This window comes from Abramis brama (assembly GCF_963993115.1).
Source record: "Abramis brama genome assembly, chromosome: 6".
NCBI lineage: Eukaryota > Metazoa > Chordata > Actinopteri > Cypriniformes > Leuciscidae > Abramis > Abramis brama.
In genome coordinates this window covers 803,650-831,369 of record NC_139968.1, presented here as the reverse complement: position 1 = coordinate 831,369, position 27,720 = coordinate 803,650, and the positions used below count along the sequence as shown (strand labels likewise).

At 42.7% G+C, this 27,720-nt stretch overlaps 1 protein-coding gene across 2 annotated transcripts; it reads left to right on the top strand.

Moving 5' to 3' along the window:
- Positions 1 to 11,959: 11,959 nt before the first annotated feature.
- Positions 11,960 to 27,090, top strand: LOC311085806 (mycocerosic acid synthase-like polyketide synthase). 2 transcript variants are annotated; one of them, XM_084118427.1, is made up of 8 exons: positions 11,960 to 11,995; positions 12,392 to 12,490; positions 12,586 to 12,739; positions 18,455 to 18,615; positions 19,872 to 20,078; positions 20,283 to 20,464; positions 20,568 to 25,748; positions 25,834 to 25,980. In XM_084118427.1, exons 2-8 carry the CDS (start codon positions 12,433 to 12,435, stop codon positions 25,861 to 25,863), a joined length of 5,973 nt encoding a protein of 1,990 aa, XP_083974553.1. In that variant the 5' UTR covers positions 11,960 to 11,995; positions 12,392 to 12,432; the 3' UTR covers positions 25,864 to 25,980. The 2 variants fall into 2 exon arrangements, with proteins under 2 accessions (XP_083974553.1, XP_083974552.1); XM_084118426.1 differs by having other exon boundaries at positions 20,568 to 27,090.
- Positions 27,091 to 27,720: the final 630 nt, after the last annotated feature.

Sequence of the window (27,720 nt, the reverse complement as noted above, 5' to 3'; positions counted from 1 at the left end):
TACAAAAATCTACATTATCTAATGCATGCATACAGGCTAGAACAGTATATCAATTAATGTGAGAACTTTTTTTCTGAATTATGATCTGAGTTATCCATCATGTTCATGTCTTCTTCATAGTCTGCAGGTAAGTGGACAGATCCCAAAATTGGCCAATCACAGCACATAACATACAAATTCTGTTGGCGTTCAAATACAGTAGTCATCATTAACTAAGCATTATTTATCAATGACTTCATCATGTGTGTGGCCCCTCAACTAAAGTGGTGACTTGGTGCTTTGAAACACTGATGAACAATGTGGCATAACTGTGAAATGACATGAATATGAACATGAAAGTTCAAGCCTTTGCAAACAATGTACTGTGGACACAAATGGACTTTGATCTTAACTTTACTGCTTTATTCTTAAACGGTATAAACCAGTTAAAAACCATAAAGCTGTTTTTTTTTTAAAAATGTTTCACAAACAGCTTGATCTCTTTTTGGGTAAAGAGTCACCTTTTAATGTATAAAGCTACTGATGTGACTCCTCCATATCATGAAATTGTAAAACAGCTTTATGGTTTTGTAAAGAGTTTTCAGATATACAGGCACTTAAAATAAAGTTCATGGTGTATGTACTGAATTCCTTCTCAGCTCTTTCCAGCTGTTGATTTAACTGGTTTATACCATAGACTGTAAAAAAAGATGGACGACGCCCCTTCGCTCTCTTCCATTGATGAGAACTGAAGCCGCCAGAGTCCCGATATGGCGCTGACATATTGGAACTTGAGTCTGCGCAGTAGCGATCTCGGGACCAGACCCGCGCAGTAGCGAGCAGGAAGTAAAGCTGCAAAATCAACGCTCCGCCCTCACTCTCGCAGAGAGAGTGGATTCTGCACACTTTTTTAAAAATTGATTGCAGTACGACAAGAGGCTTGTTAAAATTAAGTAAATACAATCTCCTCAGTCCTCCGAAGATCCCGAAAAAAATGTCCGTTGGTGCTTCAGTGACTACTTCGCTCGGAGAACCTGTCAATCACAGCTGTCCATCATGACGTTACACCACCGCATCACGTAACTAACTAAAAAACTTATTTTTGAAACAGACACTTGAACTAACATCAGCGTGATAAAAACGACAGCAAATGAAAGAAACCACCTTTGGAAAAAAGATATTTGAAGTGTAATTTAATTGTTTAGTTGGTCTCACGTCCCGTTGAATAACACGGGGAGGCGGGGCTTATGACCTATACTAGGACCAGTCACCGGGGGCGATCGAGACGTTTTGGCTTCACTTTTCAGGGCTTGTGCGGCACGCTTGGTTTATACCGTTTGGTTTCAGAATAAAGCAGTAAAGTTACATTATTACGATTTTACAGCTAAAAAAATGTATGTTAAACTATTTACGAATATTTCATATTATAAAGATATCTGTATAATTTCCCTTTTACCATTTTATAGATTATAAATGTAAGATCTCTTAACCCTAACTCCACACCTAAACATACCCATTTTATAGACAATATTAAAAGGATAAAACGTAATGTACAGATATGTGTAGGGAAATGGCAGTTTTATTAACAATATAGCATTAAAAGATAGTTTGAGCCACTAATCCTACCCCTACCACTAAACCTAACAATTTCTTAAAACTACGTAGGCAATTATAAATTAAAACAACAGACAGACAATCACAATCATTTATTTATTGAGAAAATGTCAAAACCGGTACCAAAAGTTGTTCACATGACGATGTGTCCTCTCTGGCAGTAACGTTATATAATAGTTTTGTATGAGGTAACGTTACAGACCAGAATTTAAGTTATTAATCCATGAAAATGTTGATTCGGTTTCGGTTCGCTGTTCGCTTCGCTCTGTGAAGGCGCGCGCGCTTCTCCATTTCAAATGTAGTACACAACTTAGGCCCTGTTTACACGAGAACGCTCGCGGGTGAAAACGTAAAAATATTTTATCAGATGTGCCTTTCGTTTAGACGGCGACGGCGTTTTCGGGGCTTAAAAACGCAAAAAAGTGAAACCACCCTCCAGAGTGGAAATCTTAAAAACGCTCCACCGTCGCGTTTCCGTCTAAATGGTAAAAACGCAAAAGTTTGCTAGACAGTGAAGGCACCGATCAGTGCTTCACATTGCCACCTAGCCGCCTGGAGTGCATACTACATTGAATTTCACACACTTTTGCGTCACCATATGCACGCAGATTTCCCCCCGATAACGCTCGTCTAAACGCAGAATAAAAAGTGATCACTTTTGCGTTTTCTCTTCAGATCGTTTCCGTGTAAACGTAGCCTAAAACACGGCATGTCGCAATCTGTGACGAAGCATGCGAGAGCCAATGAGCGTTTGATATCACTGCCGTAAAACATGTCGTAACGCTTCAGGCGCAATTTTTTAATTTGAATTCACCACGAGCGCGGGATTTGACGTTGACGGTCTCCGCTGAGAATGAGAAATGGAGATGAAGATCACTGGATAAAGGGCTGCATTTGGATCTTGCAAACAACGTATGGATTCTAAAGATTTGGATGACATTAAGCTAATAAAATGGATTTCTTTTGTGAATTTATGTTGTGTTTTAGTCTATTATGAGTCTATAGGAGAAAATGCCTTTTGTGTCTCACGGTAAATAAACCAAATATTACAAAATGGTTAAACGCTTAAAGGAGGTATTTTTAAGGTTTTAAAGTGTATTCTTGTTTAACACCATGTAGGCTAACGTTAATCCTCCAAAACGAGTTTGCAGCAGAAGGCACGAACAGAGCGAAATGTTATTATTTATGAGTAGCCTAACGTTATTATAACGTTAAACTGTATTAATAAATGCGACTGAAAATTTAATTGATAAGACAATTTAATGCAATAGAGTCAAAACATTAATGCCACGATTTTAATATGTATAAGTTAAATAGGAATACGCCCAAATTTGTACGTCGTTGTTTGTATAAGTTGTTTATACGTAAATAAATTACGTTTTTGTGCTGTCAATACGTAAATGTTATACGTTTTAGTGCTGTAAATACGTCAGTATTATACGTTTCTGTGTGTATAAACCGTAAATAAATGTACGCATGGTAGAACTACACTTTAAAAAATACACACGTATTCTCATGAGATCACGTTGCAAGTTAAGATCAAAGTCCATTTGTGTCCACACAGTACATTGGCTTGAACTTTCATGTTCATATTCATGTCATTTCACAGTTATGCCACATTGTTCATCAGTGTTTCAAAGCACCAAGTCACCACTTTAGTTGAGGGGCCACACACATGATGAAGTCATTGATAAATAATGCTTAGTTAATGATGACTAGTATTTGAACGCCAACAGAATTCGTATAATATGTGCTGTGATTGGCCAATTTTAGGGTCTGTCCATTTACCTGCAGGCTATGAAGAAGACATGAACATGATGGATAACTCAGATCATAATTCAGAAAAAAAGTTCTCACATTAATTGATATACTGTTCTAGCCTGTATGCATGCATTAGATAATGTAGATTTTTGTACATTCCTTTAATAATTCGAAGAGTAGTCTTGCATGCATGAATTAATACTTTTTTATGCATGAATTCATGATGATTCATGTACCATAACCATAGCTTTATCCACAATGGGTGGTAAAGACCAAATTTTTGTGTGAACAAAGAAAACATCATGATCATGCGTAATAAATCATAATTCATGATGATGTACTCATCTTAGTTAATGTTTTAATTAAGGTGTTGTTCATCCATGAAGTCATGAATGAAAAACGTTGAACTCGTGTTAGTTCCTGATGATTCATGAGATGTTAATGCATGAATGAATGCATAAATCATGCATGAATTTATACATGAATTCATGATAATTCATGTACCCTTACTGTAAAGTGTTACCAAATTTTCCAGAGCCCAGTAACACATGCAAACGGCAAATACAAGCATCCGTGATTCAGAATATATGGTGTGCTGATCCTGACTGTCCATAGGCACCGTGACAAGTGGTTTATAAAATGGATGGATGAACTTTTTTCTTTTTGTTTGAGCTTAGCTCTGTATGGCACTTTTATTTGACCATGCAAGTAATAGCAATCACTGTGTTCTGTTCTTATTCATACAATGCATCTTACATGTGTTTGTGTATTTATATTTTAATTAAGTTGATCTTTTTCTTTTTATCCTTTTCCATGCAGTGCTATTAATTATTTGCACATCTATTCATCTAAACACAACAATGCAAAGACAACTTTGCATTTGTAATCCAGTTACATTCAAGTACATTAATTCGACCACTGTCACGGTTGTTGAATGCATTGTTTCCTTCTTGCCTCGTGTCGTTGTTGTTTATGTGTGAGTGGGCGTTGTCCCGCTCACGTGTCTGTCAGCGCTCCAGCTGATCATCATCATCATCAATCACTGTTCACAGCTGCTATTCATTTCCATTCCCTATATATACTCACACCATTCTCTGTTCCAGTGTCGGATTGTTTGTTGAGGTCCTGTGTTTGCCGTGTCTGTGTTTCCCGTGGAGTTGCCGTGCCTTTGTTCGCCTGCCGTGTCTTCCTGCCGTTCCTGTTCTTTGTCATTGGACTCACCGCACTCCAGCACCGGGATCGGGATTCATCACCGTCACAGCACCAGCGCACCACAGACCATCAAGTCCCTGCACGAGCCTGAGTCGCCGCCCTCCGTTGTTCTGAACTGTTTGTCTGACCCTTTTGAGCTTAATAAACACTTTTGAGAACCTGCAACTGTTTCCAGTTTTGTCCGATCATGACAGAACAATCCGACCAATCCATGGAAGCAGCAGGTGCCGCCGCCGCAACAATGGATGACTTTGTTCGTGCAAGTATTCAAAGGATGGACGCTCAGGACCGTCATCAAGGGGAGGCGGCGCGCGCGATTCAGGCTCTCGTCACGCAGGTGTCCGAGCTGACCCAGCGTTTTCAACAGCTGCAACCTCCCGCTGCGCCAGCCGCACCGCCCGTCCCTCCCACACCACCGATGCCCGCCTCCCAGTCGGAACCTCGCCTTCCGACTCCTGAGCCATACTCTGGTGAGCCTAACTTTTGCCGGCCGTTTTTGACTCGATGCGGCATGCATTTTGCACTCCAGCCCCGGACATTTGAGAGAGAGGAGACGAAGGTGGCATTCGTACTCACTTTACTGACTGGGAGAGCGGCACTATGGGGGACGGCGGTGTGGGAGAATCAAGAACCATGCTGTTCCTCGTTCCAGGCGCTCTCTTCGGAGATGAGAAGAGTTTTCGACCGCGCGGTCGCGGGAAGAGAGGCTGCCAGGGTCTTGTCTGATCTACGCCAGGGAGAACGATCTGTTTCAGATTACGCCATTGAGTTCAAGACCCTGGCGGCCGAGTGTCGCTGGAACGAGGAAGCGCAGTGGGATAGGTTCCTGCATGGGCTGGCCGACCGCGTCCAGAGGGAGATCTACGCCCTGGACCTACCCCCCTCACTGAATGGACTCATCGATCTGGCGCTGAGGGTGGACGCCCGACTAGCCCGGGTCGGACCACGCGCTCCACCCAGCCTGCCTCGTGGGGGGGTGGAACATCAGTGGTCCAGTGGCATGGACACGGCCGGTCCCTCCGATCCCGAGCCCATGCAGGTGGGTCGAGCTCGACTTTCCCGGGAGGAAAGGGAGAGGCGGAGATCCCTTGGCCTTTGCCTGTACTGCGGGAGAGCGGGACACTTTGCTAACAACTGCCCGGTAAAAGGTCAAGCCCGATAGTAAGTATGAGGCTACTATCGGGTGGGATCTCCGCCGAAAAGTCCTCATCTACATCCACCATCCTCCCGGGAAGACTTAGATGGTCTGTCCACGATCATCACTGCACCGCACTGGTGGACTCTGGGGCCGAAGGTAATTTTATGGATCGCACCTTTGCACTACAGTTTCAAGTCCCACTCAGAACACTTCCCCAGAGAATCACTGTACATGCACTCAATGGACAGTCACTACCAACCATCTCCCAGGCCACCGAGAACATTACACTCATCACCTCAGGGAACCATGCAGAGACAATATCATTCTACATCACGGACTCCCATCACACCCCCATTGTCTTGGGTCACCCCTGGCTCCATCAACACAACCCCCGCATTGACTGGAAACAGAGAACCATATCAGCCTGGAGCGCTGAATGTCATAGTTCTTGTCTTGTGTCTGCCTGTTCTGTTGTCTCTGTTCCTGTGTTGCAGGAGGAAGCAGTGGATTTATCAAACGTGCCCGCGGAGTACCGTGACCTGAGGGAAGTGTTCAGTAAGTCAAGGGCTGCTTCTCTCCCTCCGCACCGTCCCTACGACTGTGCTATAGATTTACTGTCAGGTAAGTCTCCGCCTAAGGGCAAGATTTATTCACTCTCGGTTCCGGAGAGGGAGGCTATGGAGAAATATATTTCTGATTCTCTAGCATCCGGGTTCATCCAACCTTCCTCATCTCCAGCGGGGGCGGGGTTCTTTTTTGTGGGGAAGAAGGATGGGTCGCTGCGACCTTGTATTGATTACCGGGGGCTGAACAACATCACGGTAAAGAATACTTATCCTTTGCCGCTGATGTCTTCAGCCTTCGAGAGGTTGCAGGGAGCATCCATCTTCACAAAGCTGGACTTACGTAATGCTTATCATTTGGTCCGTATCAGGAAGGGGGATGAATGGAAGACTGCCTTTAACACCCCTAGGGGGCACTTTGAATACTTGGTCATGCCCTTCGGTTTGTCCAACAGTCCCGCAGTCTTCCAGGCACTCGTCAATGACGTGCTGCGAGACATGATCGATCAGTTTATTTATGTTTACCTGGATGACATTCTGATTTTTTCCTCGTCTCTCCAGGAACACGTGCAGCACGTCCGACGAGTACTCCAGAGGTTGCTAGAGAATGGGCTTTTTGTCAAGGCGGAGAAATGCGCTTTTCATGCACAGTCGGTTCCTTTCTTAGGACACATCGTGTCGGCTGAGGGTATGCGTATGGATCCTGACAAAGTTAAGGCTGTGGTAGAGTGGCCAAACCCAGATTCCCGTAAGGCCCTACAGAGGTTTCTGGGGTTCGCCAATTTCTACCGGCGTTTTATTCGCAACTTTAGCCAACTAGCCGCACCTCTGACTGCCTTGACCTCCCCCAGAACTGCGTTCAGGTGGTCGGAAGCAGCCGAGACTGCTTTTTCCAACCTCAAGAGCCGCTTTGTTTCGGCTCCCATCTTAATCGCCCCTGATTCCTCACGTCAGTTTGTGGTGGAGGTCGACGCGTCAGAGGTGGGGGTAGGCGCAGTTCTTTCACAACGCTCACCTTCAGACAACAAGATGCATCCATGCGCGTTTTTATCCCATCGCTTATCACCAGCTGAACAAAATTACGACATTGGCAACAGGGAGTTGTTGGCGGTCAAGTTAGCCTTGGAAGAATGGCGTCATTGGTTAGAGGGGTCCGGGGTACCCTTTATTGTCTGGACGGATCATAAGAATCTGGAGTACATTAGATCCGCTAAAAGGTTGAACTCCAGGCAGGCGCGGTGGGCACTTTTTTTCGGCCGTTTTGATTTTACCCTCTCGTATCGTCCGGGTTCCAAAAACATCAAACCCGATTCTTTGTCGCGTATTTTTGATCGATCCGAACACGCACCTACTCCCGAGCGTATTTTTCCTGAGACCCTAATTATCTCTACGCTCACTTGGGAGGTCGAATCGAGAGTCAAGAAGGCTCTAGAAGGGGTAACGCCTCCGATCCGGTGCCCACCGAACCGCTTATTTGTGCCGGAGGAACTACGTCCAGACGTTATTCGGTGGGGCCATTGTTCTAGTCTAGCCTGTCATCCAGGAGTTAGTCGCACCCTCTATTTGGTCAAACAACGATTCTGGTGGCCGCTTATGGCTCGCGACGTTCACGATTTTGTTTTGGCTTGCTCAGTTTGTGCTATTGGTAAGTCGTCTAATCGACCCCCAGATGGGTTACTCCAACCGCTGTCGGTGCCTTCGAGACCCTGGTCCCATATCGCTCTAGATTTTGTTACCGCCCTCCCACCCTCCCAGGGTAACACGGTAGTTTTAACCGTGGTGGACCGATTCTCGAAGGCAGCCCACTTTGTTCCCTTGCCCAAATTACCCTCAGCCAAGGAGACAGCGGTTGCAGTCGTTAATCACGTCTTTCGGTTACATGGCCTCCCGACAGACGTGGTTTCCGACAGGGGTCCCCAATTTGTGTCCAAATTTTGGCGAGAGTTTTGTAAGTTACTGGGGGCGACGGTTAGTCTGTCTTCCGGGTTTCACCCTCAGAGCAATGGTCAAACTGAGAGAGCCAACCAAGATCTGGAGAGAACCTTGCGATGTACGGCTGCCAGGAATCCTTCCTCCTGGAGTCAGCAACTGCCTATGGTGGAGTACGCCCACAATTCGTTGCCAGTGTCAGCTACGGGCCTATCTCCTTTTGAGTGTAGTATAGGATACCAGCCACCGGTCTTTCCCAGTCTGGAATCCGAAGTCGCGGTCCCCTCCGCTCACGCCTTTGTCCAGAGGTGTCACCGCACATGGACAAGAGCCCGTGAGACTCTCCTCCGTGTGCGGGCGCGCATCAAGGCCAAGGCCGATCGCCACCGGTCAAGGCCTCCCGTATACGTCGTCGGTTCCAAAGTGTGGCTTTCTACTAAGAACATTCCGCTCCGCTCCGTATCCAATAAACTGGCTCCTAAATTCATTGGCCCGTTTTCTGTCACCAAAATTGTTAGTCCGGTGGCAGTCCGCCTCAACCTCCCTCCAGTGTACAGGAGAATTCATCCGGTATTCCACGTGTCCAAAATTAAACCCGTTTTTTTTTCCCGCATTAATCCGCCTGCCCCGGTTCCCCCACCGCCGCGACTCGTAGATGGGGAACCATCCTATTCGGTCCGTCGCATTATGGACTCTAGGCGGAGGGGACGCGGATTCCAGTACCTGGTGGACTGGGAAGGTTACGGTCCGGAGGAGAGAAGTTGGGTTCCGGCTCGTGACATCCTGGATCACTTTCTTATCGATGATTACAATCGACAGGTAAGGGAGTCTGGGAACGCCGTGAGGCGTTCCTAGAGGAGGGGGTACTGTCACGGTTGTTGAATGCATTGTTTCCTTCTTGCCTCGTGTCGTTGTTGTTTATGTGTGAGTGGGCGTTGTCCCGCTCACGTGTCTGTCAGCGCTCCAGCTGATCATCATCATCATCAATCACTGTTCACAGCTGCTATTCATTTCCATTCCCTATATATACTCACACCATTCTCTGTTCCAGTGTCGGATTGTTTGTTGAGGTCCTGTGTTTGCCGTGTCTGTGTTTCCCGTGGAGTTGCCGTGTCTTTGTTCGCCTGCCGTGTCTTCCTGCCGTTCCTGTTCTTTGTCATTGGACTCACCGCACTCCAGCACCGGGATCGGGATTCATCACCGTCACAGCACCAGCGCACCACAGACCATCAAGTCCCTGCAGGAGCCTGAGTCGCCGCCCTCCGTTGTTCTGAACTGTTTGTCTGACCCTTTTGAGCTTAATAAACACTTTTGAGAACCTGCAACTGTTTCCAGTTTTGTCCGATCATGACAACCGCATTACTGAACATTGGGAATTGTATGTTTGCATTAAAAGATCTTGATCTCAGCCTAATTGTCACTGAAGTGATTGAGTGAGTAATTTATTGACACAGTATATGCATGAATGCATAAACCTCTCTGCCGCTAACGTTCTTTCCTGGATGCCATTACATATAGCAGAGGCAATATTTCCTGCTCAACATTTCCTTGTTCCTGATCCTGATGTAAATCAGCACTAATGCAAAAAGTTAGTGTGAAACAGTAAGTTAAAGAGTAATCCGTCTATTCTGTGTCTTAAGGTCAATCGAACATTAGCAAATAGATCCTAACTGAAACACTAAACAGATAATAAGGAGATAATGCACTTCATTTGTCTGTAATGTGTTCACAGGACAATAGCCAAACCGTTAAATCGTCGTAGACTATTCTCAAAGTTGCACATAAAAGAATGCACATACTCAGGCCTTAAGCGTTTGTGTCAGTAAGATCTTGTATCGTTTTGCTGGGGGAAAAGGAGTGTAATTGATTCGAGGATCTAATACAGTTTATTAAAAACTTAAAGCAAAAAACAAACCAAGGAACACATATAAACATCACATGAACATCACAAAACAAGCTACTACAGCGTCACAACAGAAACAACAGCAAAAATAAAAGGAAATAAATGCAATACTAGGACAAATTATCTGCATAATAGATTCATGGCGCATTGCAAGCTTTGAACTGTGCTGGTATCCAGCATGCATTGTGGCATGAAGGTTTTTGTTGATTGTCAGCATTGAGTTTCATATGCTGATTGTTGATGTCTGTCTGTGTCTGAATGATACAGTAGATCAAAGCTCTTCGTGCTCAACATGTTTTTCAAACTCTTCAAGATATGTTTGACACAAACACTGCTGGATCTCATGCTGTAGTATCAGGATTACTGCAATTAATAAAGTTAATAACCCAGATAGCAGACCAACACTAAATCAACAGTGAATCAATGTTAATCTTGCTTAATGTACAGCAGGATTCTGTTTGGACTTCTTTCAATCAGAGACCATGTAGGGCAGAAATTAACATGGTTTGAACATACATTTTGAAATAAAGATTATGTTCTTTTCAACACATTTTTTGTTTAAAATAGTCCTGCATTTCCAACAAGCATGCATGGTTTGAACAAGTTTATTTGAAAGTTTTGCAGCTACAGTTCGATTGTTCAAAACAAAGGTGTAGTTTGATGTAAAACAAATCTCGCTCCATCCTTTATCTTTACTCAAAGTAGTAAGAATGACAGACAGTCTGCATTAAGACAGTTTTAGTTAATAGTGGCCCACAGCTGATTAGCAGAACTATTTCACGAGTTAGCCAGTTAGTTGGAGACCTACACAATATAAAACACAAAAATACATATTTTGAACACATGGGAGAAAATGTATGCATCAATAATTAATCATACTTAGAGGTTGTGATTCTGAGGAGCAAACTGGTCCAAATAAAGTGGGTACTGACCCGTCTTTAATGGATGAGCGTGTTGTAAATCCCCTGTAGACCTCACAGCGATTTGAGAAGCCGTCGTCAGAAGGTTATAATGCTGATGATTTTAACCTCTGACTCTTCACGTCCTCATCCTCATCCTTTGGAAGTGTTTACAAGAAGAATTAGCTTTTCCAGAGCAGAAAACAGCGTCTTCTCGACATACACAACACGAACCAGCCGCAGTGTTTGAGGGTCAAAGTAGACATTGTTCACGGGCAGCCAATGAAGACCATAGGTGGGCAAATTTGGTACATTTTTGCGTATGAATGTTGTGGGAATGGAAGTGAGACTTGAATTACTGACGACTCGTTTCTGCAGTTTAGAATCGATTATGTCTTTTTTTTAGCAACATTAAGGTGGAAAAAGTCTGTTCTGCAAACATTGGAAATATGATTGTCAAAGTATAGATTGCTATCAAACTAAACGCACAGGTTGTTAATGCTAGAAGATGGCCTAACAATAAATCCATAAAAACAAAGTTATATTCACTGGTCTAATGTTCTGAGTGTTCAGAAACCAATAACTAATGCCTCTGTTTAGTCAGAATTGATAAGGAAAATACTGACCATTCAGTCTTTGATATCACTAATACATTCTGATAACTTGACAAATTGAGAGGTTTCATCTGGGGAAATATAAAGCTGGATTGGGTTAGGTTATATCTAAATATCAAACATGCGATAAAGAGTCTAGTCAGCTTTACCTATTCCAGTGTAAATGACAGCATCTTACATAAGAAATTTTCTTGAGAAATTATTTCATGAGCTAACAGGAAATCTCCTTGAAAATGCCTGAACAACAGGTAATGATTTCCAGCTAAATTAAATATTTTACTTGTCAATATTAGTAAATCATTACATTTAACTTTATATATATTGGGTAGACTCAGCCTCATGGAAGCATTTTCAACAAGACAAGATTCAACATGAGTATCCAGGTAAGTTCATGTTTTTCCATTTCATTTGCTTTATCATTTTTCTCATTCTCTGGGCCAAAATTTATATATATATATATATATACACACACAAAAGAAAAACTATTTAACATAAGAAAATTATATAAATATTCTAAAAACAATAAATATAAAAACGTAATGATTATTTCATGTACTGTACAGTGAAATCTACTTTTAAAAAGCTTATCTTAATACCTTTATCTTATATATCTATATTTCAAATTAGTCATATTTTCTCTTCATTATACAGGACATTTCCCTGGTCCCTGGCTAAAATGATTTTATTTTTCTGCTGAAAGAAGGAAGAAAGCCTAAATATTAAATGCCACAGATGAATATTTAGTTAACTGTCTCAGTGTTTGTTTTTGCTGTCTATAGATTGTCAAATCAAATGTATTTGCACACACGGCAAATGAATCATGATGGATGATGATGTAGAAATCGCTGTTGTTGGCATTGGATGCCATTTTCCTGGAGGTAATTGTTAACAATTTACAGTGTTTTATTATTTGTTCATGTTATGATTTTGGCCTAAACTGCATTTATATATTGTATGTTCTCATCTACTTTAGGCGAGGGACTTGAAAACTTCTGGCGAGTCCTCCTTCATGGAGAGAACTGTGCAGTTAAGATCCCAGATGACAGGTTTAAGCTCTCTCAATGGTACGACCCAGACGAGAGTAAAGCAGGAAAGACACATACAGCAAAGGCAGCACTTATTGATGGGTAAGTCTTCAATTCATTTGTCCTCATTAAAATAACTTATGATGTTGACTTATGTTTGTCAAGTTCAAAGATTCAATAATACATGAGCGTTTATCGATCTGTTGCGGACCCTCTGAAAAGTGACATTAGAAAGCGTATAAATGATGTTTTATTAACAAAGTTGGGGAGGAGCAGGTTCAGATAATTAACCAAATTATGCACAGCTGGAGATTAATCAGTAATCAACTCAATGACAGAGTATAAATTCACAGCAGACCTATCTCTGTTCATTGAAAGTTTGTCAGCATCCCTCCTCCACCCCATCTCCTCACTTCCAGTTCCATCTACACTTACCAACTGGGGGGAGTACTCTGGGTTCGGCCTAACTCCGAGCTCGGAGCCCTCCCCCCGGACAGCACGCCAAATACGCATAAACTTATTGTACTAATTATATGTAGATGTGAACTCGTGAAATTACAATTATAAAGTGACATTTGTCCAACAGCGACACCAGCAGTTTATAAACTTAATAGTCTTGAAAGTTTGTTAAGATGAGCAGGTGTACAACATTAGCATGTAAATGATAAACAACAAAAACAACCAAAATAACAGCTCCAATCTTGTTGTTTCAGTAACACTTATACAAATTACATATCATTCGAAAGCTTACGAACTCAAGATTCAGCCTGTGAAAACCGGTTTGAAACATAAAAATGGTACTTTAAATTATTTTAGGGAGCTCCTCACCTAGTGGATGGTGTCAGGTTTTGTTTTTTCAAAATTTATTTTAACTACTTTATTATAAAAAACTTTTCTAATCTTGACAAAACACAGATCGTCGGATTCCAGTCTCAGGGTTCCATATCAGCCAACTGTTTTGTGATATTGAGACTGAAATGTATGAATTTGTTACAGGAGAATGCATAAAAAACACCCGGTGGCTATTTTTGGTACAGCGCCTAAACGAAATCTCATGGGTACGGAAGCCCTGAACCGCGTGGTGAAAAAAAAAAAAAAAAAAAACTTATCTCGTTAATTCGAGATATTAAGTCGTTATTTCGACATAATATCTTGTTATTTTGAGATATTAAGTCAGTATTTCGACATAATATCTTGTTATTTTGACATAATATCTTGTTATTTTGAGATATTAAGTCATTATTTCAACACAATATATTGTTATTTCGATTTCGACAAAATATCTTGTTATTTTGACATAAGTCGTTATTTCGACATAATATCTCGTTATTTCGACTTAAGTCGTTATTTTGACTTAAGTCGTTATTTTGACATAATAAGGGGACATTCGAATATGCATTAAGCCAGAATTAGCGTTCTTATAATGGTTTTCTATGGGAGGAAAATGCTTAACGTGAAATTAAATGCGTTGCGTTTATATTCTGGACTAGTCTGATTTTTTGTAGGGCACTTTATTATGATTTTAGTATTTCCTATTATCTCTGTAAAGCTGCTTTGAAACAATCCATATTGTTGAAAGCGGTATATAAATGAAGGTGACTTTACCTTAAATGAAAATGAAACAGAAAGGAAAATAGCATTTATTTAATCAATTAGTTAAGCAAAGTTATTTAATAATCCACACTCAAATAAAACGTTTAATGAAAGCTGCTTAATGAAAGTTTTTAATTACAGATTTTTTTTTGAAAAATAATAATCAGTAACTGCGTGCTGATGGCGTTCTCTCCCAGGTCAATGCAAGGTTTTTTGAAATGATTTTTAATCGAATTTTGTTTAGACATTGCTGCTAGTAAACACATTACTGCAAAATAATGGGATGCGTGAAAACACAAACTCACAGGCATGAATTGGCTCAGGCAGGATAACCACTGATTGCCTAACACAGATGTTAATCATCATCCAAAACGTACTCGGTTACCTAACGTAACCTCGGTTCTCTCTAGAAGAGGGAACGAGTATTGCGTAAGTTGCTTACGCTACGGGAAAGTTGTCTTTTCTTGAGATCTGAAGCCAAAAAATTATCCTTAAAATTTATTGTCAACGCATTGCGGCAGCCAGCAGACCATAGCAGGCTGTATCAGTGTGCTCATTGGCTGTCCTGCGGCAACTGCAGCAGCCTATCAGTGAGCCCTGCGTGACGTCGCGCCCTCCACGCGCCTCAGCCCGCCAGAATGGGTGTGGCTAGCGTGTATAAAGGAAGGGCTCACAGGCTGAAACTCTGGTTTTCATAGACTGAAGCGAATAAGTTTGCGCCGCGACACGGCAGGTTACGCAGGTTACGTTAGGTAACCGAGTACGTTCTCTTACGAGAGGTTCTCTCGTATTGCGTAAGTTGCTTACGCTACAGGAACCCCTTGTCAACGCTGTGCGCGCCGAGCATCCACTGCATGAGTCCCAGGGGAGCCCGGGGAACACAACTTGCGGGAACAGGCGGCCAGCAACGCAGGCCAGCACATGTCATAAGCACTTCATAGGAATACAGAGCGGCTCTGCCGGTCTATGTATAAACATGTGGAGAATGTGGCCAGCACAGTACATAAACACATCATAGGGAGAAATAGAGCGGCTCCGCCGGTCTATGTATAGAGAGTATAAACCCCTAGCGCAGCTGAGTCGAGAATAGGCGGCCAGCAACGCAGGCCAGCACCAGTGCACAAGCGCGTGATGGGGAAAATACAGAGCGGCTCCACCGGTCTGTATATAGAGAATCTCATCCTTTAGTGCAGCTCACCAGAAAAGTTAGTAGTACACAACAGTAGTCTGCACATGATCAACTGGACAGAACATACATATCACTTAAACTGATAACAGTTTAGCCTGCAAGGTGGGAACTTCCAGGTTATAAAACCTCACGAATGTAGAGGGGGAGGCCCAGCCCGCCGCCATACAAATGTCGTGAATAGAACACTTGAGGCCATGACGATGAGGCCATGCCTCTAGTGGAATGGGCTCTAATGCCCATAGGGCACTGCAGGTGTTTGGACGCATAAGCTGCTGCGATAGCGTCCACTATCCATCTGGACAGGCTATGTTTCGAGGCGGCGCCCACCAAACGAAACAAAGAGCTGCTCAGAACGCCTGAAGGCAGCGGAGCGTGTGATGTAAACTCTCAGCGCCCTGACGGGGCATAGGAGGTTATCACTGTCCTCACTATCGGATGCTGGCAGAGCCGACAGGGAGATGATCTGCGCCCTAAAGGGAGTGCCAATCGCTTTGGGGAAGTCATTTAGGCCGAACTCGAGACATGCGGGGCTAACAGGTGTGTAAATCCCCCACACGTTTTAATGACGAGAGAGCTGTCAGAAAAACGGTTTTGAGCGAAAGGTATTTCAGATCCACAGATTCTATCGGTTCAAAGGGAAACGCTTTCAGGGCCTCTAGGACCAAAGAAAGATCCCAGTTAGGAACCGAGGGGGGTCGCGGGGGGTTCATCCTCCTGGCTCCTCTAAGGAAGCGGATGATAAGCTCGCTCCTTCCTATTGCACAGCTGCACGTCGTCTCCGTGAAAGCTGCAATAGCCACGACGTACACTTTGAGCGTGGAGGGGGACCCGCCCTTGTCCAACAGCTCTTGTAGGAAGGAGAGCAACCGTGAAACCCCACACGTGCGTGGATCCAGGCTCTTAGTTGCGCACCATTTGGAGAACACTGACCATTTAGATGCGTAGAGTCTTCTCGTGGAAGGAGCTGTAGACTGCGTGATCGTGTTTACAACCCATTCTGGCAAATCACTGGGTATCCATTGATTATCCACGAATGCAGAGACAGCGCTCTGGATGGGGATGCCAAATTGATCCACCGGCTTGAGAGAGAAGATCTTTCCTCACCGGGATCAGCCATGGGGCTGAGTGCGACAGCCTCACTAACTCTGGGTACCAGGTTTGGTTCTCCCATCGCGGGGCTATGAGGAGCACTGAGTGGCGCGTTTCCCTGATCCTCTTGATTACCTGTGGTAACAGCGAGATCGGAGGGAAAGCATACAGCGGGCGGCTGGGCCAAGTTTGGGACAGCGCGTCTTCGCTCTTTGATAAGAACCTCGGGCAATGAGCGTTGTCTTTTGACGCAAAAAGGTCGACTTCCGCTTTGCCGAAAAGGCGCCACAGTAGCTGGACTGTCTAGGGGTGCAGGGACCATTCTCCCGGGGGAATGTTGTCTCTGGACAGTCTGTCTAGGCCGACATTCAGGTGGCCCGGCACGTGCGCAGCTCTCAGCGAGCGCAACGAGTGATGGGCCCACACGAGAAGGCGTTCTGTCAGTTTGCAGAGATTCCTGGATCTGACACCGCCCTGTCGGTTCACGTAGGACACCAAGGACATGTTGTCCGAGCGGACTAGCACATGGTGATCCCGTATATATGGGAGGAAGCGCTTGAGCATGTTCTCGACCGCCATCATCTCCAAACAGTTTATATGGAGGCATTTCTCCTGGTCTGACCACAGGCCAAAGACCGTTTTTCCCTCGAAAAGAGTGCCCCAACCCAAGTTGGAAGCGTCCGACGAGATAACTTTTCGGTGCGAGACGGCTCCCATCGTCACTCCCCGCTGGTACCAGTCAGCCGCTAACCAGGGTCTCAGTGCTGAAACGCAGCTCTGAGTCACTCTGATCCGCATGCCGCCGGATGCCCAGGCTCGGTGAGGCACTCAAGCGTTCAACCAGCATTGTAGCGGGCGCATACGCAGTAGACCCAGCTGAAGCACTGCCGCAGCTGAAGCCATACAACCCAGCATCCTCTGAAATTTTTTTAGAGGTGCGGCCCTGCCCATCTGGAAAGAAGCGGCCAGGCGTTGAATTCAGCGTGTGCGCTGTGTCGACAGCCGGGCCGTCATTGCCACAGAGTCCAGTTCCAGGGCAGGAGGAAGTAACGGCTGTAATAGCCTGACTCGCTCAGAGAAGGGGGTACCGGTTCTATGGCCCCTTTGCACAGAAGTTTCGCTATTTCTGCACGAAGTAGGTGTGCTACTTCCCCATTCACTCTCGTCTCGGTTCGCGCTTCAAAGCGCGGGGACAGCGAGCGAACTGCAATGAATAGCCCTCTCTTACTGTTCTCAGCACCCATTCTGACGCACCTGGAATAGCTTCCCACGCTTTCGCATGTACGGCTAAGGGCAGAATGGCCTCCAGGCTCCGATTGCTGCATTCCGCAGGCTCGGGAACCTGATTTGGAGGCGCGGGCGTAGTGCGCGCGCTCTCGGTGCTTGAATACGGCGGCTCGCAGACAGCGATTGCTGGCTGTTTTACACACGATGTCCCGGTGGCATCGGACGGGGAACATATTGTGCGAGGAACGGAGCGCAAGACCGGCGCCGGGGGTAAAGTGTTTGTCAGTAAGTTACTGCACTGGAAAAACACCTAACGAAAACTTCCAAGGTAGAACTAGTAAAAAGACTGGCCGATGTTTGGCCGTTTCATGGCACACTGGATCACTGAATGATATATAAGTTTTGTTTGAAGCAGTTGGAATGTAATAAATATTAATAATACAAAAGATAATTTAATCAAAAAAGATTCAGTTAATCTTTACTAATATTTTTTCCAAACCTGTATGGATTTCATGCTATTTTGCTTAATGTGGGATTTTCCCAGTCAATGAGGTTCAATGTTGTTTGGAGCTCACTGACTTTAATATCATCTTTTGTGTTCCGCTGAAGAAAATAAATCATAAAGGTTTGGAATTACATAACGTGAGGATGAGTGATGATGGAATTGTATCTGAACTCCAAAAGCAATAACCCCATCATTTACCCTTTATTCTGTGTAGCTTGAATGAGTTTGACCACAAGTTCTTCGGCATCACTAATGCTGAAACACTCACCATGGACCCACAGCACAAACTTTTGTTGCAGTGCACCTACAGGGCCCTAGAGGATGCTGGGATACCAATGGAAAAGGCCAGTGGAACGCGAACAGGAGTATTTTTGGGTAACATATAAGATAAATATAATATAAATAAAGTCACTTTTGGTGTCTCTTAATCCCAGTGAAAATCTATATACACCAACTGCATGGGAAGTACCTACAGAGCAACCTCTGGTTAATATGCGTTGCTAAATAGCACATAGATTTTCTCAGTAATTCCCGGATCACAAGAGGGATGTAAGGGCATTTTCACACCTACAGATCATTTGTTTTGTTCCGAAACGGGTACTTAATTTGTTACAATGTTGCATTTTCCTCTAGGTATGGTTCGCTTTCACAAAGGCAAGCTTTTAAAGCGTACCAAAATGTTTTCATGCAAGTCACATGCGAGTCCAACTGTCCTCTTATTGGTCAATGTTTCCTCTGTGTCATCCATCAAGATGACTGACAAGTTCACTCCATGAGATTATTGTGGCTTTATTTGTGGCTTTATTTTTAACTGTCGAGACACACGCATACAATATACTAATGTAACTGTCATTGCTGCTGTTAAATTGTATACTACATACGTATTAATACTGCAGCAAATTCAAACGTGCTCTCTCTGGATCTCCCAGTGCTGTCTAGAGGTTTACTGTGTCAAGACACACGCAAACACTATATGAATGTTATAGTGCAGCTAGAGCAGGAATCTAGGCTTCTTCGGGACAGCATTCTCGCACAGAGAAGTGCAATAACACAGCATTTTAAGATGAACAGGTGCTCTCTTGGTTTTCAGCTGTGATAACTAATGTGCTCACTCACAGAATCAGATATTACTGCTATTTATATAGCACATTTCCTGTTATGAATTATAATACCATTTGGTCCGTTGTGTCGGATTGCTTTCACACCTCAAGCAAACCGCCCCAGAGTTCGTTTGCAATTGGGCCAGGACCACCTCGTTAAGACGGTCTTGGAGCGATTGTTTTGGGGTGGATCTGAGCGTGATATGATACCAAACGAGCCTTGATACCAAACCAAGGGAGAAAATGCACCAGGTTCCGAAACAAACACTCAGGTGTGAAAGCACCCTAACTTGTTTTGACCTCAATATGTGCACTTGTGCTTTAATTCCTTTATGTCACAGCACAAATAGCACATGAGGTGGCTACAAGCTAAGGGCTGGTGGTAACATAAATGTTGCTTGTCCAAGCCCCAAACTATTGTTGCCCTGAGCAAAGCATTTAACCGCAGGTTGCACTGTAATAGGTATACATTAAATGGTTATGAAAAAACCAGCTAACATCTAACATGTTTTTTGTTTGCTTGTTTTTCAGGCCTAATGAACAGAGACTTTGAGCTGGCCACTGTGAGGATTAATCCAAAACACATAGACCACACCAATGGCACTGGTGCTGCTATGAGCATAGCTGCCAACCGCATCTCATACATGTTCAACTTCACTGGCCCCTCACTGTCCATTGACTGTGCCTGTTCCTCATCCCTCGTCGCCCTTCACTTAGCTTGTCAAGCCATAAAACAAGGTAGTCCTCAAAAATATGTTTGTAAACCCTGTGTATCAACTTATCCATCTACTGTATATTGTATGTGTACTAATAGACAGAACTGTGCAAAATACATTAGATGTTTCATATATGTTTTCTTTTTAAATTAATCTAACTAATTATTAGCAATTAGGCTGCCCCCACCCCCCTAAGGATTGTGATTATCTGTATTCTACTTAACAGGAGACTGTGATATGGCCTTGTGTGGCGGTGTGACCTGTATATTGGAGCCAACCCTTTTTGTGACTCTCTCCAAGGCAAAAATGATCTCCTCTGATGGAACAAGTAAACCTTTTAGCAGCAAAGCAAACGGATATGGCAGAGGTGAAGGATGCGGTGTCGTTTTATTAAAACCTCTGAAAAAAGTAAATAAAAAACATTGTCTCATATAAACTATGACAGCAATGTACCTAATGATAAACTACAACAACTACAGCAAACACCCATATGTTGTCTATATTTTTACAGGCTTTTGAAGACCATGATCATATTTGGGGTATCGTCAGCAAAACTGCAGTAAATCAAGATGGCCACACCGTTAGTCCAATCACCAAGCCATCCATGGTACAGCAGGAGGAGCTGCTTAGAAAAATCTACTCAACAGAGACTGATCTGACTAATGTTCAGTACATTGAGGCTCATGGGACTGGGACTCCAATTGGAGATCCAATAGAGGCAGGTAGCATCTCAAAAGTTATTGCCAAAGCAAGACCTCAAAAGTCAGGGCCACTCATCATTGGTTCTGTTAAAAGCAATATTGGACACACAGAATCTGCCGCAGGTGTTGCAGGGCTCATAAAGGTTCTATTGATGATACAGCATGAAACCATTGTGCCATCATTGTTCTACTCCGTGGAAAACTCCAGCATAGACATTGAGTCTCTCAATATTAAAATCCCCACAATAGCAGAAAAATGGACCAGTGACTACAGATCAGGGAGGTGTGCAGGAATCAATAACTTTGGCTTTGGTGGAACAAATGCACATGCAATTGTCAGACAATATGTGCAGTCAAAAAAGCCAAGAGCTCAGCTGAGAAGCAAATCCCATCAGTATTTTGTGGTCTCTGCAGCATCAGAAAAATCCATGAAAAATATAATTAAAGACACGGCAGAACAGATCAGCAAAGGGAAAATATCAGATCTACAGTCTTTACTGTACACATCTGCATGCAGAAGAAGCCATGTCAAACACAAATACAGGAAAGTATTTCAAACATCATCATTGGCAGACCTGAAAGAGAAACTTACTGCTGCTGTGGAGAAAAAGCTTGTACCGTCAAAGACAGACTCCAAGCTAGTTTTTGTGTTTTGTGGCAATGGTGTTACCTATCAGGGTATGTGCAAGCAGCTCCTAAAACAAGAGCCAGTTTTCAGAGAGGAAATCGTTAAGATTGAAGCTCTGTTGCAAAGCTATAGAAGTTTGAATCTGAAAGAGATGCTGGAAAGTGAATCTGATGGAGGTTTGAATCTGATACAGATGCTGGAAAGTAAATCTGAGAAAAGTACAGAACCGTCTGATCCAAAGATTGTCCAGCCTCTTCTGTTTGCTATTCAGGTTGCTGTTGTCAAACTTCTGAAACACTGGGGCATCAGTCCTGATGCTGTTTTGGGGCACTCTATTGGAGAAGTTGCTGCAGCTCATTGTTCTGGTTTGCTGCCACTTGAAGATGCAGTGAAAGTCATCCATTATCGCAGTTCTTTGCAAAGCACTGTGACAGGAGGGAAGATGCTGGTAGTCAGTAATATGGCTGTTTCTGAAGTCTTGAAAATTCTTCCATCTTATTCAGGGAAGGTTTGTCTGGCTGCTTATAACAGCCCTCAGTCCTGCACCCTTTCAGGAGATGCAGATGACATTGACAGGCTCCAACAGAATTTGAGCAACTCAGCCAGTGGAAAAGATTTGTTCCTTCGCATTTTAGATGTCCCTGCAGCATACCACAGTCACAAGATGGATCCCATTTTATCCAAAGTGGAACAGAGTATAGGCTCATTGCAGGCACATAATTTGGAGACAGAATTGTTCTCAACAGTGACAGGTGTTAGTTTGTGTTCCTCAGATTTTATTAATGGTGAATATTGGGCAAAGAATATCAGAGAGCCAGTTGAATTTGAGCAAGCTGTAAGGTCTGCAGCTAAAAACAAAAGAAGTGTGATATTTGTTGAAATTGGTCCAAGAAGATCTTTGCAGAGGTACATCACTGAGACTCTGGGAAATGACTTCACTGTGATTCCCTCAGTGCAGCCTGAAAAAGATCACGAGACCATGCTTACTGTTGTTTCCAAACTGTTTGAGCTTGGGGTCAAAGTGGACTGGGAAGCGTTCTACAAAGGTTTTGAGACTGAACCAGTTCCCTACCCACGATACCAGTTTGATGATGTGAAGAGAGATGTCTTCGCTTCTAACTCGCAATTGATCAGTCCCACTGGCAACCATCCAGTAGTTACACAAATGGGTACAGACAGTTCAGTGTTCAGCTGTGATTTATCCTCTGAATCAGTGGCCTTCCTGCAGCACCACAAGCACAGTGGGGTTGCCATCATTCCTGGGGCATTTTATGCAGAGTTGGGTTTGGCTACTTACATGGCATATGCAAAACCTAAGATTCCACTAAGTTCTCTGCAGCTCAGCATAACATTCCAGAATCCATTCGTTTTCACCCAGAATGCCCTAGATATAAAAGTACAGCTGGATCCATCTGACCATGTGGCTGATAACACATGTAACTTCAAAATACAGTCTACTTCTGCAGTCTATGCGTTTGGCACAGTGGAAGCAAAACCAGGTAGAAGTCCTGAAGAACAGTTCATTTCATTGGACTCTATTTCCAAAAGATGCACATCCCACATGACTAATGAAGAACTATACAAACTTTTAAGTCAAGCAGGATTTGAGTATGGGTCTGTCCTCAGAAACAATGCAGATGTTTATTGTGGGGAAGAATTTAGAGAGGCTATATCTGTTGTGAAGGTCCCAAAAGAATTACTGCCTCAATTACATGACTATCACTTTCACCCTGTGGTCTTGGATTACGTTATGCAACTTGTTCTTGCAACTATAGGGGGCGTATCAACAAGACCCCAATATCCTGCTCAAATAGGAAGCCTGACTGTATTTGAACCATTGCAAGAGGAGATGGTTGTTTATCTGAGAGCAGTACACGTGGGAGAAGATGATTTCGACATTTGTGGCTGCTTAGCCAATAAACAGGGTAGGGTGTTAGTTGAACTTAGGCATGTGAAGATCAGAATGCTAGGAAGTCGTTCACAAGTAGTCAAGGATTACTTCTTCCACAACGATTTCAGTATCATCTCTGAAGTTGCCACGTTTAAGACATCGATTAAGGCACTGGTCTTTTCTGACCATGTTGGAATTTCTAAAGCTTTGCAACAGTGCTTGGACCCAACATCTAGATATGTGTCGTCTTCAAATTGTAACAAACTGTTGGAAGATGAAGTTGAAATTCTTTTGTCAAAACTGAAAATTTCAAGTGTAAAGAAAAACTTCACAGAAATTTTGTTCATGTGGGGTGATGCAGACCTAACCTCTCTCAAATCAGAAAAGGTCTTGGACAGTATGGCTGGGTGTTGTGAGATTTTCAGAAAGATTGTCGTATATCTCAAAGCACTTCATTTCCCAGGTTATATCAGAGTAATAACCTACAAGTCGTCTGAGAGCATAGTAGACCACATAAACCCTGGGTTTGTTCTGTCAGGCATGATAAGAGCATGTGCAGCTGAGTTGCCAGAACTTTCCTTCCAGCTGATTGACATGAGCTCTGCCACTTCTGAAGACATCGAAGCTTTGGTTCAGGTCCTCAGATCATACCCCTGTAACAAATATCCAGAGCTACTAGTGAAGGACGGCAAAATTCTCAAACCTGAAATCACCCACACACCTCTGCCAACCATGGCAGTCTCTTCAAAAAACATCCACATGTTGGATGAAGAAGTCTTTATCTTGCAAACATCTGACCCATATATAATAAAAAATGTGTCAGCGACTCAGATGGATAATTCCATTGAACTGATTCAAGGAAAAAATATTGAGCTTCATCTCAGTAAAATCTGTGTTCATTCATCAGATTACTTTCCAGTCAGTGTTTCTGACCTGAATTATGGCCAGACATTGTACTGGAACAAGCACACAACTGAAAACCATAAGCTCTTGGCCCTTGACTTCAGTGGCACTGTCACATCTGTGGGTAAAGAAGTCAGCAAATTTAAAGTTGGTGATCACGTTGTGTCTTGTTTCCCTGTGGCTGCCACATCTAAAGTAGTTCTCCCAGCAGCTGTTTGCTGCAAAGCAAAAAGGCTTTCATTCCTGAAAGATGTGCCTTGTGTCTCTTATATGGTGCTGGCTTGGGAGATCTTGCATGAGGCTTTACCGAAAGCTAAACAGCAATGGAAATTGGGCATTTTCTCCACTGTTCCTGACTCAGCTTTGATGAATGTGTTAATTACTATTGCAAACAGATCCGGTTGGAATGTCAGAGTGAGCACACAGGCTGATCAGCTGTCTTGTGATTTTAGTGAGGTTGTGGCAGCTGTTCTTCTACCTCCTTATAGTGTAGAAACTGCTGAAATAGCTAGCAGTGTTAGAGGCATCAAAGACATTGTTCTTGTCTATGACAACCAGACAGAATTTCCATTCAAAACTAGAACATTCCGAGGTACAAATGAGGAAGTCCGTTTTCATGCCCTCCTCATGTCCCAAATAATGCAAAAAGGGTCTCTGCAAATGCAAATGCCACAAATCTACCGTTGGCTGAAATCCATGCATTTTGACAGAAAGTCCTCGTCTTTGGACGCAACAGTTGTTCAAAGAGTGAAATCTCAAGACACTGATCTTCTGTCTGTAAAAGAATCTGAATCATACTTCAGATGCCAGATCCTACCTATTATCATCCTGAACAGTGAAGATAAGCACCAGCTGTCTGATATTCCAGTGATGCCCAAACAGAGTCTATTCAAGAAAAATGCTGTATATATTGTCACAGGTGGTCTAACAGGGTTAGGCTTTGAGACTGTAAAGTTCATTGCTCAGAAAGGAGGAGGGAACATTGTCCTTCTGTCTAGGAGTAATCCAAACCCTCAGATGCAACAAGAGATAAGTCAGGTCAGTAGCGATTGGGGCTCTGTCATTAAGTCTCTGCCATGTGATGTTTCTGTATTTGAGCAAGTGGACCAGACAATTGTAAACATTGGAAAACTATTTCCATCCAGTCCTATCAAAGGGGTGTTTCACAGTGCAGTTGTCCTGCATGATGGGCTGATTGAACGTCTTGACAAATCTCTTTATGAGAAAGTCATGAGGCCAAAAGTAAACGGAGTGATTAACCTTCACCGTGCTACCATACAGTGCGATCTGGATTACTTTGTGTGCTATTCCTCCATCGCTGCCTTCATTGGCAATGCCTCACAAACTAATTATGCTGCGGCTAATACATTCATGGACACTTTCTGTCAGTATCGCAGGAACATTGGGCTTTCTGGACAGTCCATTAATTGGGGGGCTTTGAATCTTGGCCTTCTTCTGAACAAAGTCCATATCCAAAGATTTCTGGAGGCAAGGGGAATCATGCTTTTGGAGATTCCAGAAATCCATGAAAGTCTTGAGCAGTGCCTCTTGATCAACAAACCTCAACAGGTTGTATGCAGATTCAATTTAAAAAACAACTGGAATAACATTCTCAGTCAGAACAAAACACTAAATGTACGCTTGTTCAAAATAGCACAGGAAGCTATTAGTAAAGCTGGAGTGAATTTATCTACACCTGAACAAGCCAAGAAATCATCCTCACCACGTGATCATCTGAGGTTCATGATTAGTGAAACGACTGGTGTTGAGATGGATGAGCTGAATGATGATGTTCATCTTTTCAATTTAGGCATTGACTCAATGTTAGCCATGACTCTGCAGAATCATATCTTCAATGATAGAGGTGTGAATGTCCCTCTAGTGACTCTGCTGGATCCAAATAGCACATTGGCAACTCTCACTAAAATACTGGAGGAGAACAGTGTAGACGGATATCAGAGTGAAGAAGAGAACAATTCCACATACTTTTGATTTGTAATTTGTAATCTTGTTGTAGCCTCAAAACAAGGACTTTCTTGCAAAATCATGACATTTTGATGTGAAATGGGGGTATAGTTAGTAATATAGTATTTCATTAAAAAATGCAATTAAATCAAATTCATTATATTGGCAGATATTCCAGTATGACTAAATTTCCCTAAAGTCTAGTGAAATATTGACTAAAGAGGTTGAAACTCTATCTAGCTAACTACTCTGCATTAACACCACTTATCATTGACATATAACATTGAGGTTCTGCAGACTGTGGACTTTACATTGTTTAAATTTAGGTTTTAACCCTTTCAGCATTCAACATTCAGCACTTCACTTCAGTTTGTAAATTGCTTTTTGTATCCATTTTAATGTATTTGTAACCAAATCTGTATGAGGGGCACATACTGACATGCTGATGATGGTTATTTTGTTTTATTATTATTATTATTATTATTATTATTATTATTTAATCTAGCTAAAGAGATCATGACAAACCTATTTTTAAGTTGGGTCAGAGGTAACTGCAAATATGAAATTAAATGAAAACACATTAATTACATTATATATATATATATAATGTAATTAATAAATTCAAACAATAGTATTAGTAAAATTATGTATGCTGAATGAGGTTTAAAATTCTGTCTACTATGACAATTGTAAAGATGTGTTTGTTTATTATTTAGTGCTAGTCCTTTATGCATAGATGAGACTTTCTGTAGTAAATACTAGTATCATGATATTTAACAAAGCAAATGTTGAATCAATAGCGCAAAATGAGATGTCGATATGATACGAGCATTTATCAGTAAAACTACAATGAACTGTTGTGATTGTGAATTGGATGTAACTGTAATATTATATATATGCAGCAAGCTTGTTACCCAATGCAAATATCTGAGAAATAAAAAAAATGTAATCTAGAAAATCATCTCTTTTTATTTGCATTAACATTATATTCATGATTTTTATTTATTACACAGCTCTCTGTATACCTAATTCTAGGGCCCATTCTTTGTACATGGTTAACTCAGTTATCTGGATTTTACTGTTGACAATTTGACATGATACAGGATTGTTAGGTTCTTTGAAGCTCATCCTGGAGTTGCTGTCATAGCAACAGTTCCATAGGAAATCAAACCTGCTCAGGAGCAGCTTATTTCACGTAAACAGGATCAGATTGCATCTTTTTAAGTGGAGGTAATACTTAAAGGCCTGGTTTCACAAACAGGTCTTAGATTAAGCCAGGATTAGGCCTTAGTTCAATTAGGACATTTAAGTAGCTTTTATAAACGTGCCTTAGAAAAAACATTACTGGTGTGCATCTCGAGACAAAACATATTTTGAGATTTGTCAGTGGAAGTTGCTTTCAGTTAAAACAGCTAAAACATGCATTTTAGTTTGAGACTAGCTAGCAGGGCCGTCGCTAGTGGGGTGAAAGGTGGTGACAATTATAGGGGCCCCCGCTGCCCAGGGGGCCCCCACAAAATCCAGCAGTTATACTATATAGGCCCCTGTTGTATAAATAATTCTAATATTTATATTA

Excerpts from the sequence above, each read along its gene's own strand:
- LOC311085806 (XM_084118426.1), top strand. The coding sequence starts at position 12,433 with ATGATGGATGATGATGTAGAAATCGCTGTTGTTGGCATTGGATGCCAT. Across the intron at positions 12,740-18,454 it reads AAGGCAGCACTTATTGATGG|CTTGAATGAGTTTGACCACA; the intron begins GTAAGTCTTCAA and ends TATTCTGTGTAG. Across the intron at positions 20,465-20,567 it reads TATTAAAACCTCTGAAAAAA|GCTTTTGAAGACCATGATCA; the intron begins GTAAATAAAAAA and ends ATATTTTTACAG.